We start from the raw sequence: 13,506 nt of genomic DNA, 5'->3' as shown, positions 1-13,506 counted from the left end.
TAAAGTTAAATCTAGGAGTATTCCTAACGTCGTTTAAATGAATGTTCTGTTATGAAATAACAGAAGTATTTCCAACAGTACAGTTATCTAACATAAAACACATCTTAAAGCAAACACGTAGTAAATAGTCAACGGTTTGCGAGTTCAGAGCGGTCACAACCGGAAGGCAATTGCGCCATTTTCCATTCATTACAAATTATATTATATTGTGAATTCACTATGCAACTAAATTAAATTTAACTAAATAAATAATGATTGTTGTAATAAATTTAAATTGAAGCGCACCGTGAAATTCAACGATGAAAGGCTATGAAATTGACAATAAGCAACAGTATCATAGCAGCAACAAATGAGAGTGGCGGTCGAGTAACGGATGTTGCAAAAGACTTCAAAGCGAGTGAGCTGATAAAAGGCTAAATAAAATTATGCAAAAAATAGTTTGAATGTAATATTATTTTGGAAAAATTTAATAATTTAAAACACAAATTAATGTTGTATTTAAATTAAGTGTTGCCTGGAGTGAATCTTCGACAATGAGAGAGAGAGAATAAAGTAAAAGGAAGAAATATTTTGAAGCAGCGATTTTTAAGTGAAAGTTGGTATATAAATTTTACGTAAAGCAAACAAAAGGAGTCTTTAAAAAAATAAGTTTTTCAAAACTATAAAATAAGTGCAATAAAAAAATTATATTGGCAAAAAAAAAAAAAACAGATACAAAAATTAAAAAAAAAAATAAAAATATAATCTATAACATTAAATGAGTAAAAACAACGAATCGATATATGGAGATTATTTAAACTTTCCTAAACTATAAAAATTGCTATAGACTGAAACAATAAGTTAAGTCAGAAAAACGGTTCTATCCACAAAACAAATATACCGCACCCAAAAAAATAACCAAAACACAAAAATAAAAATGTTTGCTCAACTGTCTCAAAGAGCCGGCGGAACCACAACCTGCATATTGTTCCACCTACTACTGACGCTATTTCCTCAAGCGTTGCATTGTCGACCCGGCAGCGGCTATACCACAGACGGCACCGAACTGATTGTTGTGAAAGAAATTGTGCGCTGCACGCGTCAGGGACTCCACGAGTTATGTCAGAACAGCACAGCAACAACAAATGACAACGAACAACGTCCAACTAATGTGGCTAATGAGTCAGTGATGGACGCGTTGGATGATTTAATACTGCTAGAGGAGAAACCAAAACAATCAGATTATCAACAACAGCAGCGCAAATCTAATCATCCCTACGATACATATCAACAACAAAGCGAACTGCTATCCTCAGCTGCCGCGCGTGAAGATTCAATAGTTTCCGCTGCCGCAGCTGCACCCGCCATAGGTGATCCATCCGATTCCACAGCGTTGGGTAGTTCCTACCAACAGGAGCCGTTTAGTTCGGACAGTGATAGCGATGCGGCGGGTGATGTTGGACACGCGCCTGATATCAAAACTACCGATGTAGATGCCGTTAATGCGGCAGCAGCTGATGAAATTATTGCCGACGGCGTGCTCTTTCACGGTGTGCTGCTGCGTCTGGCAGATGGGCCGCACACCGTGCCACAACCAGTGCCGCCGATTGATATGAGTGATTTCGTTTCGTTAATACCGACCGAAGAGGTCAAATCGATTGCCACCAATTATTATAATAACGATGCGGAAGTGCGTCGCGCCTACGCCTATCTGAGCGGACCCGACTTTATTGCGCTGCGTCAGCATATTGTTGCGTCACCGGAAGTGGGTGCCTTTTTGCAATATCTAAATGTGAGCGGCTTTGATGTGTTGAAATTTATCTCGGCCGTTACGAATTTGACTAAGGTGGAAGTGAATGCGCGCAGCGTGGAGGAATCGGCTGCGCTCGATTTTCGAAGCAGTGAGTTGGAACAGCAGCGCCAACTGACGGCTAAGCAAAACAATGCAGCGGTGCTAGTGGTGAATGGTGAGTGTGGGAATTATTATTATTTTTTTTTTGGTATGGTTTAGTAAAATCACCAAATAGACAGAAGGAAGGAAATTATGTTAAATGTCTGCGTAAAATTTTAAAACAAAACTTTCTATCCAGCTCACGTGAACTTTTTGGCCGACTGGTCAAAACTAAGTTATCAGCTACACGCTAAACGCCTAAAAGCAGACATCACGTGCGGGCCACTGTCGCTTTCATAGCCTCTACATATTCAATTATGAGCTTTAAATGTTCGCAAAAATAATTTTCATAACTTCGAAAGGTATATCACGTAGATTAACTGTCTAAAATAAAATAAGTGTTCACAAAAGTCTTTGTCCGTCTCTCTGACATTCAGCGCAATGCGATAACCGCGCGTCTGTATTCATTTCAATGATTTTATTTGAATTGTTTTATTGTTTTCAATGTCATGGTTCATGTACTCAGCTCACATTGTGCCAGAATGCATATATACGGGTCTGCGTCTGACTGCAGTTACAGTACTTATATAATTGCGCGTACATGCATTCGCTTCACTCGTTCGAGTGGATTTCTGTCTGCAGCGTGCACAACAATGCATGCAGCCACTATGTGTGCTCGTGGCACTGTAATATGATCCGGTCATGACCTGAATTATTTTAGCGCAAAACGCGTACGAGCGTACACTTGATAAAATATCCAGACGGGCAGGACTATTATTGCGCCTACCAATCACTATGTACACATGTATTTGCTGTTGTAATTTTAGAGCACTTGTGCGTGCCAATATATAGTTGTTTTAAACTATAATCCCTCTATATATACTTTTAAACAAATTGAGTGCACCGAAGCGGATATCTTTCTCTTAAAGTTCTTTAGGTAAGATACCCCACACACCACATTTAATTCAGAGATCTTAATAAATGTTTCCATTTTTTAGGAGAGTAGAGCGCTTAAAAAGACTTGGATCTGTAATTCATTATTTTTTCAAAGTTAAACTCACTGTACTAGAACGTTTTAGTGAACGATTCATTTAAAGCCATCAATTTATTGAAGAAGTAATAAAAATTTTGAGCTGCATAAACTAGTTTTGCATATTCTCCATATTACCTTAGCTGAAGGCTTTGAGAATAAGCAGAGAAAAAAAGAATCATATATATACCATAGATTATACATACGAGTACTTATGCCATGAAGCTTTGATAAAGGACCTGATAAACCCAATCATTTTACGTCTCTATAGATTTCTATCTAAACTTTTGTTACAAATATTGGTATAGGCGATAACAAAGAAAGTTTTTCTATATTGAGAAGGGTTGGTAAAGTATTCCGAAATTTCCAATTAAAACTCCGCCATAAGCTTAAATGATATGCAGAAACTGCTTGACAGTAAAATGAGCATTTCACCTGCGTTTTCCGTGATTCAGCATCTCGGGCATTTATACATAGAATGATATGATTTCTGAATAATGTTTGACTTGAGATCCTCTATAGTCCAAAAATGACTGGCGTGCGCTTTACTTTCCAAATATGTTAGCTCTACGAAAGAAAGTCAGTGGGATTTAAATCTGAAGGTCAGGGTGAACAGTCAATGCCCTCAGGCATCAGACATCAGGCGCCCAATAATAATAAACCCAACGATTACCCTCCTCCCGCCCAACCGACGCGAGGGGCGCAATCCGCATACGTGCGGAATTAGCCGAGTCAGAAAAGGCAAGAGAGTTTTTTAAGTGTTGAGATCTAAAACTGCTCAGCTACAGAAACAAAAATTTCAACAGCTAAGATCTAAAGTTACAATATAATAAATTGTTACATTTTCATTTATTAAGAGAGAACAATAAAGTCTTTTTAATTTTGAAAAGTGAGTCAGATAAGTCAAATGTGCTGGAATGAGAATTAAAATCATGACATATACGGCGGAATGGCTCGTTTAGTTCAAAATTTGATCTACAGGATTTTAGCAGTAAAGGTCTAAACTGCCTCGAAAGGCGAACCGGGATATTAAATTTAATTTCAGACAGGAGAAAAGAACTGCAAACAGTTCCATTCAAAAGTTTCACTAAGAATATTATGCCAAGCATTTCCCTACGACTAGAAAGTGTAGGTAGATTAATAAGTTTTAAACGACTTGTGTATGGAGGTAGACTTACCCTAGCATCCCATCGGAAATGCGCTAAGGCGAAAAGTAAAAATTGTTTTTGAACCGACTCTAACTTGTCAGAATGGATTTGGTAGCTAGGGTTCCATACCACAGAACCATATTCCAATATAGGTCTAACCAAAGTTGTATAAAGTGTTTTAGTAATATACGGATCTCTAAATTCTTTAGACCAACGTTTAACAAAACTGAGGACAGCTTTTGCTTTCAAGACCATGGTATCAATATGAAGACTGAAATTAAGCTTAGGGTCCATATTAACTCCCAAATCAACATAGTTTAAAACTTGCTCTAGAATATGGTGTTTTATTACGTAAGAAGAGGGGTGCACAGATCTACGGGAAAAGCACATCGTCTTACATTTATTGAGATTCAATGGCAAATCATTTCTATCACACCATGCAACCAAATTGTTTAAGTCTGTTTGCAACAGACACCTTTCCTCAGTTGAAGTGTATGATTTAAAAAGCTTTACATCGTCAGCGTATAATAAAATTTTTGAGAATTTTATTACTGAAGAGATATCGTTAATAAACAACAAGAACAGAATCGGGCCAAGATGACTACCTTGCGGAACACCAGAAGAAACATTAATTGTATCTGAAGGTGTATCCTCAAATATCACTCGTTGTGTTCTATTATAAAGATAGGAAGATACCCATTGAAGGAATCTTGGCTGAAAGCCCAGAAGATCAAGTTTATGTATGAGAATCGAGATATTTACTTTATCGAAAGCTTTGCTAAAGTCTGTGTATATAACATCCGTATGCTTATGTTCCCTAAAACCCAATGATACATGGTTTACAAATTCAAGTAAGTTTGATATAGTCGAGTTCCCTTTACGAAATCCATGCTGAGATGGGGAAATTAACGGAGAAATCGAAAAGGTTATATGGTCAGTGATGATAGCTTCAAAAAGTTTAGGTATAACTGATAGTTTTGCGATACCTCTATAGTTTTCAATGTTCGATCTAAATCCACTTTTATGCAAAGGGATTATAAATGACTGTTTCCATATTGAAGGAAATATACCGTGTTTAAGAGAGGAATTAAATATCCTTGTCAAAGGCAAGTAAATATATTTGGCACTATTTTTTAGGAAGCATGAGGGTATCATGTCTGGGCCATAACTAAAAGATGGTTTTAACTTATTTAAATTAAAAAGGACGTCTTCTTCAGAAATAACTGGGGCGTTAATTAAAGTATTCGAACACAGCACTTGCTGATAAGAAAAAGTTTTGGAAGAATTATTACAGTAGTTTGACTTGAAAAATTCTGCAAACATATTGGATATAATATCATTGTCACTTGAAATGATAGATTTGTATTTCATTGCGGACGGAAATTTGGAAATCCTGCGTTTGGAGTTGACGAAATCATAAAACGATTTTGGATTACTTACAATATTTTTTTTAACTTTATTTAAGTAATTATTATAACATTTTTTGTTTAGGTCAAAATATTGTCGACGCAATAGCGAATATTTAGAATAGTCGACAAGTGAACCGGTTTTTTTAAAATGTTTAAAGGCTCGAGTTTTTCTGTTTTTCAATTTATATAACTCTTTCGAAAACCACGGACTTATGCTTTTGTTTTTGTTAACAATTACTATTGGAACATACTTTTCAAATAATTTCATAATAATATTATTAAAATGAGAGACACTCAATTCAGTGTCACCATTATAATTAGGCCATGTTATTGTAGAAAGTTCTATATTTAATTTTTTTAAATAAGCTTTTGCAAAGTTAAACCGAGTATAGAAGCACGACGTTTGATGATTATTATCCCGTACAATGCCTGAGATTTCGACAGATATTTCCAAAGCAGGATGATATGAGTCCTCTGGTAGAACAAGAGGATTACTCTGAATAACGGAACACTTTGCAGAGGTATCAACGTATACTAAATCTAAGCATTTACCAAATTTATTCGGAATCAAATTAATTTGGTTCAGACCCAACTCGGACATTTTTTCGAAAAACTCATTAAAACATGACCGATTGCAAATCGGCACGATATAGTCATCGAATGGTTTCCACGAAGCACACGGTAAATTGAAATCACCTAATACAATTATTGAATCTGCATTATTTGCCATCGAGGTAGCACTATTTATTAAAGAAGCATGATGCATGTATACAGATAAGTCGGAATGGGGTGGTATATAAGATAGGGTTAAATAAATAAAGCAACTATTAACGTATACTCTAACACATTTAAATTCAAATGAGTCGGTCCCTGGAACAAGAATATTTTCAGATGGGATAGAGGAATGCACGGCAAATAGAACACCTCCACCGATTCTGTTCAGTCGATCACATCTAAAAATTTGAAATTCGCTGTTTAAAATCTCATTATCAAAAATGTGAGGTTTTAACCAAGTTTCTGTAAATCCAATTATATGGAAATTAAAATTGGAACTGTTCAAATACAAGTCAGTTAATTTTGTATTAAGACCTCTAACATTTTGATAATAAATGCTTAGCGAATTTCTACCAATCAGTTTTTTATATCGGTGGTTTCTTTTGGTAATTTAACACTGTTTTCCTCAGTTTGACTTCTAAGTTTAGGTTTAAATTCGCGTACAAAAGTCCCAGGTGGCCAGAATGAACTATCTAAGATCTTTTTGAATGTTTCAAGAGATACGTCTATTTTAAACGATGATATACTTCTATCATAATTGAAGTTAAATTTACGTATATTGATATCATCGATTTTTAAACGTGACGAAATGTAAGATTTAATGTCCTCCACCAAGGTATCTTTGGCAAGTCTCGAAATAAATATAGACTTTTTAGGTGGAATAACTATCAAGTTATTAACTGATGCTACTAAGTTAATAGGGGGAGCCTCTGGAATTGTGAGACACTTATTACTATTAGATAGAGCTTTTGGGGAATTGAGCTCTTTGGAAGTTGACGGCTTATCACCTTGAGGGCAAGGAGAAGAGAGATTTATTAGGTCATTGGGAGGAGACGTTCTTTTCTGAACAGAAGAACTAAGTGTTACTTCATCGGAAGGACGTTTACGCTTAGGAGCAGGTTTAGAGGATTCGTGAGAATCATTCAGGCACTTAAAAGATTTGAACAATTTTTCATAGTGCCTAAATTTTTCAGTGAGGGTTACAAGATCACGACCGATTTCGTTAAAGCCATTGCGTGTCTCCCTATAAACTTTAAATAGATCGATTTCAATAGATCTACAATTTAAACAGGACCAACGCAATCCCTTACAGTCGATAATAGAATCTAAGATTCTACCAGTCAGTCCAGCACATTTAATATGGGCAAGCCCATCACAAAGCCAGCATGAAACGTAGCGATCTGACTCGCCTTTAATGTTACAATTGGGGAAGTTACAAGACATAATAAACCACAAGAATGAAGATCAAATAAAAGAGTAGGTAGAATTTAATAGATTAATAATAAATTAGTGTGTTAATAAAATATTAATAATAATAAATTCAATTAAGAACAATTTTTTGTTTTTTTTTTTTTATCAAAGTTTAAAACCAAGACAATTTGAAGAAGCAATATAGCGAGCAGTTTTAGAAGCACTGTAACAAATAAAAAACTAAACGCAACACAGCTGTGAATAAAGAAGTAAATAAGATAAACAAAGTGAGAAAATAGAATAAAATAAAACAAAATGAAAGAAAGGCTGACTCGGCACCAAAAATTGGAAAGTTTAAACTTTTTAATACTTTTTAATACCGCACAAAACAGAACATAAAATACTTATCAAGAAACTGAGAGTTTAATCACTAAAAATTTGTATTAACACGGTAATAAAAATCAGTTAAACTTCGAAAATTTTTTAAAATAAAAACACAAATGTACACAGCTAAAAAAATTGCAGCTAAACAGCTTGAAGTGTTGCCACCTTTTTTAGTGTAATAGTTTTACCATATTACAGATGACACGGATGATCGCTCGGAAATTTTATTTGGATTATTTGATCTTTATAAAGAGAACAATGGGCCTCTTATAGGCCAAGGTGCGTCGTTAGACAGCTACTCTACCTACCTACCTACCAAAGAGAAAAATTCAAATATTTTCAGTCCAGCGGACCACTGTCCCACCATGATAAGCACGAAGACCTTACAGCCACTCCATGACTTCAATATGTCTTTAGTCAGTTCATTCGAGCTTCTTGCAGGTTGATGGACTGTCTTTCGGTTCTCTTTTGAACAAAATTCGATATCAAGTGACGACTAATGCTATCTGATGATGTATATTGGCAACGATTTTTTCTATATTTCACTATTTTGGCGCAATATTGGTCGCAATTGTGATTCCCAAAACAAATTTAAATACATTAAACTCTAGTTCTAATTTACTACATTGTAAATTTTCATTTCTGGCTCGATGTGCTAGGAGTATGAAACCATGAAAATAATTAAAGTATTGTATTTTCTTATAAAGAAAATCAGTTTCATGTCTGATTTACAACCAGCTCTCAGTGAGACTATCAAAATTCTCACTGAATTCTCACTAATTCAACAAAGGTGATATAATATCTTCAATGGAGGATGGTATTGCAAAGTGATAGTTGCAGACCTGTTTATAGTATGAGCAATAGAATTACCCTCATTACTCGCCAGAGTCCATTCTAAGCGAACAATATATAAAAAAGTATACCAACAAAATTTTAGACCCCAAGCAAGTAGAATGTTTGCTTCAAAGTGATAAAGCACTAACTCGATTTACAGCATATTGCTTCAAAGAACTATTTATGATCTTCTTTGCGTAAAAATGAACTCAGTATGAGTCCAGTGATTTCGCTCAGATTGAGGAGAAATGGGTTTCTGCTCGAAAATTAGAATTACAAAGTTGCCGTGATAATATTTTAATATTAATATTTTTTTGGCATATTAGCAATATTTTTTGAATTAGTCAACTACCAAAAATATAGGTTTATCGTTTTAAATTGGTAGTTTGGCTAGTTCTTTTCTCTTGTTCATCTCTTTGTTCGCCCCTTTTAGCATAAAAAGAATGGAGCCATTATAATTTATTCTGATTAAATCTAGTATTCGACAGAATTTACATAAACATGAAAGCTTCTTCTTATGGTAGTTATACTTGAACAATTATAAGACTCAGCAAGCGATCCCGACAAATATTGCTCTCATCCAGAATTATTTTTGTTTATATTCCAGAAATCTCTCGAATGGAACAACATGCATCAGCATTCACTACATTTCCCGCAATCATCTTTGAAGAGGTAATATCAATCACTTCAACGAAAGCACCTGCCGCATTTTCAAATTTCGATGAGCCCATAACCCAGAAAGCTGAACAGCTCAACGGTTTGCATGGTCTGGTCGATAATATTTTGGAAATCCTGCCACAGGATCAAATACTAGCAACCTTCTTTGATAAGCTCGAATCGGATGATAATTTTAGAAAGTTTGTGAATAATATACAACGACCGGCCTTCGCGCAGATACTCAGCAGATTGGAGGTAAGTTTGGTGTATGATAGGAAAAGAAGAATTTTTTGTAGAAACTTAAAATAATTGGTCTAAATTTTTATTGGCGTTGACGCTTTCATTTATACTCTTCCTATTACGTGAAGCGTAACCAACTTTTCTTGTACGGCTGGCATTTTATCACACCTTTCATCGGCCTGAATGCTTTAGGTCAGCCTTTTTGTTTTATTTTTCACTCAAAATTGTTTTGAATTGTTCGGTGCGCGCACGTCCCCAAGAAATTTAAACAATATTGTATTTTGCTTTGTCGCTCAAAACACGCCTTCAACGATACACACACACACACTTACAATACTTGGTAATAATTTGACGGCGAAACGTGATCAAAATATTTATTGCATGAATTTTTTTCTCGCTTCTCAAGGCTCGTTTTTCACCTTTTCCACAACTTTCGTGTACAAAGTCTTTTATTTTTATTTCCTTACATTTCTAACGAATTTCTGTATATTCGCTTAATATTCACTGCCGTTTTTATTGTGCTTGAATTCCAGCTCCTTACCCGCAGGCGTTCGTCACTTGTATAGGTTTACAAATCAGCTTCCGTTTCGGTTGTTTGTCTGGCGGTTTCCGTTGTGGATATTCGTCCTTTCGCGGGCTCCTTTAAAACACTTCTGTGTAGAAACGCACCTTTTCATTATACCTACTATGTTGTTCAGCAGCTTTTTTGGCATTTTAAAGTGAATTGGAATTTTTCTAATTGGCAATTGAGCTGGAAACGTGACCAAAATATTTTATAGTTGTTAATATCAATATTGTGAATATGAAACGTGAATATTATGCATTTGGGCATCATACGACTTTGCATATATGCTTCCGTTATACTTCTACTATTACCGTTTTCGTATTAAAACAGCCGTGTGTTTGTTAAAATTGCTTTATTAAGTTGATGTTCGAAATGATTTGGCTTAATATTGGTATTAATATAGCATATGGTGTTATATAATTAATATTAGGGTGGAGCGAAAAAAAAAATTTTTTTTGCCTAGCCTGATTGTAAAATCTGTAGATTATAAAGAAAGAAAATTTTTGACAAAAAAAAAACTTTTTTTAACCTCTAGAGGAGACTATATTTAAAAGTAAATTTCGAGTAAAAAAATTTTTTTTGGCAAGAAAAAATTATTTTTGGTTTAAACTCTTTACATTTATACAATATAAAAATTACCGAATGTGACGATTTTTGACTCAAAATTTGTTTTAACGCTTAAGGAAAGCATGTTATCGTTTAAGACTTTTTTAAAATCTCGAATAATGACCAAACAATTTTTTTTTAAGTTGAAAACTTTTCATTGGCCAGGAAGAGGACTCCCCACAGCTTCTAGAACAGTTATCAAAATATGTTTACGAAATAAAAACTTTAACTCGAAATATGCTTTAAAACTGAGATGTTAAAAACAATTTGTTTTGTCCAAAAATTTTCTTTTTTTATAATCTACAAATTTTACCCTCAGGCTAAGCAAAAAAAAAATTTTTTCGCTCCACTCTATTATATATATAATTTCCATTTGGTTTTCATCTACATGTTTTTCTTTAAATATTGAAATAACACAAAGCTCTGTCGTTTTTTACCGAAGGTAAAACCGTTATTACATAAAAACTTTTTCTCATATTTTAAAGAATTTTATTTCATTAACACCCATTGATCTCCTACGGTATTGATCATAAAGCAATTTGCACTTTTGGTGCTAAAATCCACACTAGTAACACTAAATGGACTCCAAACGAGTTAAATACTTAGAAGATCAGAGGTTGCTGACTCTAACAACATAGTGTCTCGTCGCCAAAATAAATCATTATTGATTGATATTTTATATATTTGGCCCGTTGGCATTTCTCCCAAGGTCATAAATAATCTGAATTTAAATTTATTTAATCAATATGCAAATCAGCCTGGGTTCCGACTTTAAATGTTACACAAAAAAAACTGCACTCCGTACGATAACAGGATGCCTCTTGATATCTCTCGTTGAACACCGACGTAGTGACGTCTACATGCTTCCGGTTAATACAATGCAATCCTTTTCAAAGAGTTTCTACTAGCATGCTTTCGTAGAAAACAGCCTTGCTGTCAGCTGCTTCGAGCGGAACCGAAGCAGTTTTTTCTTGGGCCTCCCGGCTCTAGATAACCGCTACGACAACTAAAACTACAACAGTCCCGGTAATTTTATTTTGATGCAGCTGTAGATATGAAAATAACATGTTTCTCTCAAAAAAAAATTTTTATTATGTTTTTTAAGTCCTAATTATTTAGTGGAGAATCTGAATTTTTGTATCTTTTCAAATGAAATTCCAGATAGAAAAAAGTTTTTAAGAGCACAAATATATAGTATATAGTATTTTATTTTAACACACTCCATATACATATAATATATATAATAATATATATATTTATAAGCCTCTAATATTTATTGTTCTACACAGTGGACCAGTGGACTGAAGTTTAAGAAAACCTTGAATATTTTAAAAGTATGTTTTAATTCTGAAATCCAAATTTTTCTAATTTTCTTCCAGCAATCGATGTCATTGAGAAATTTGATTTTCACTCTACACAACAACGGTATCTACATAACGCGTATTGTGGACTCGCTTAAGGCGTATTTCTTTCTCGGAGGCTTCTCTTAGTACAACCCGCCCAGTAGTCCGAAAGTAAGCATTAAAGAACACACATATACTAATGCTGGGTGGAGAGAACGCTTAGGTGCTAAATTAGGAGAAGGAGAGAGAGGAGACTGGTCGGGATAACGGAGTTGGACACGAAGTGGAATTAAATGCTTTTGACAAAACATGGTGGAAACAATGAAAGAGATTGCAGTAAAATGCATAAAAGCATAAGAACAAAATTACACATAAAGAACTGGAGAGAATGCTGTATAATATGATATAATAAAATCTTTTGTTGTTTACTAATACTCTCCTATACAACCTCATTATTTATTTAACTCGTTTTATTGCCTTACAAACATTTCAGACATGCAGGTTAAAGCCAAATAAACAGCACCTAAAAATGCCAAAAAATGTTAACAACAATTTGTACAGGTATTATGTTATTTAGAAATGAATAAGTATATGAAAGAGTGTGTAACAGGGTTGCAATAAGGGCAAATAATAACCGAGAAAATTAAGCGGATGCCTTTTTGGTGTCTTTCGCCAATCAAATCCAACAAACAAAAGTGAATTTTTGCAAACGAACCATAACCATCCGAAAGAAGGAATGGAGGAAAAAGAGTGATAAAACGATTGGTAAAATATTAACAAGATGAACGAAGTCGTGTGCGTTTAGCTGCCTACTCAGCTTTGTGGGCATTGCAGCAGGCGGCAAAAGTCGGCAAATAGACCGAATATATTGTTGTTGTTTTTTTTTTTTTTTGCCCTTTGTAATAATTCTTTTCGTCTGATTACGCTTTATGGCAGTCAAATTAGGAAAAGTAGCTAATATTTGCCGTTTTTTGTTTTATTATCTGGTCAGTTATTGGGGATGGTTTAACTGGGAGCATTTTGGCAAATTGGCTTCTCAATTTGGATATTTATGTTTAAATGCGCCAAGGCTCATGGGATGTTCCATTTCGGGATGTTTATAAATTTATAATGAGGAAAATAGCAAATATTGATTTAGCTTTAAGTATAAAACAAAATATTTTCCGAAATATATCTCAAGATTTTATAACCAAAAAAAATATTGCAAAGATTTTTATTCTATCTCAAAATGTTGAATTTGTATGATTATCGACTAAAAAGGCACTTGATATACTAGTAGTAACAAACTGTAGGGTATCTTGCGCTCTACATATACGACCGCTTGGGTGAACATATGGTTGCAATCAGTCCATACCTAACATATACTGAATACAGGGATAGCGTCTGGTTTATTTTGTACAATAAATTGGTGTATTGTCTTAAAGAAATAATATTGACATTTATTTTTAAGGACAA

The 13,506-nt window shown here is 34.4% G+C and overlaps 1 protein-coding gene across 1 annotated transcript; it reads left to right on the top strand.

Annotated features, from left to right (window-relative positions):
• Window positions 1-322: 322 nt before the first annotated feature.
• LOC106618792 (uncharacterized) lies at window positions 323-12,485 on the top strand. The gene is made up of 3 exons (XM_070108145.1): window positions 323-1,946; window positions 9,248-9,552; window positions 12,088-12,485. The coding sequence occupies exons 1-3, from the start codon at window positions 917-919 to the stop codon at window positions 12,196-12,198; spliced, it is 1,446 nt and encodes a 481-aa protein (XP_069964246.1). The 5' UTR covers window positions 323-916; the 3' UTR covers window positions 12,199-12,485.
• The last annotated feature ends 1,021 nt before the right edge of the window (window positions 12,486-13,506 follow it).

This window comes from Bactrocera oleae, chromosome 4, assembly GCF_042242935.1.
Source record: "Bactrocera oleae isolate idBacOlea1 chromosome 4, idBacOlea1, whole genome shotgun sequence".
Classification (NCBI taxonomy): Eukaryota; Metazoa; Arthropoda; class Insecta; order Diptera; family Tephritidae; genus Bactrocera; species Bactrocera oleae.
The sequence above is the reverse complement of the archived record's forward strand: the minus strand, read 5'-3'. Positions and strand labels throughout refer to the sequence as shown.

What these genes read in the sequence shown, in the direction of transcription:
- LOC106618792 (XM_070108145.1), top strand. Translation starts at nt 917, where the DNA reads ATGTTTGCTCAACTGTCTCAAAGAGCCGGCGGAACCACAACCTGCATA. An exon ending in AGCGGTGCTAGTGGTGAATG is followed by an intron (nt 1,947 to 9,247) that starts GTGAGTGTGGGA and finishes TTTATATTCCAG; the next exon opens with AAATCTCTCGAATGGAACAA. An exon ending in AGATACTCAGCAGATTGGAG is followed by an intron (nt 9,553 to 12,087) that starts GTAAGTTTGGTG and finishes ATTTTCTTCCAG; the next exon opens with CAATCGATGTCATTGAGAAA.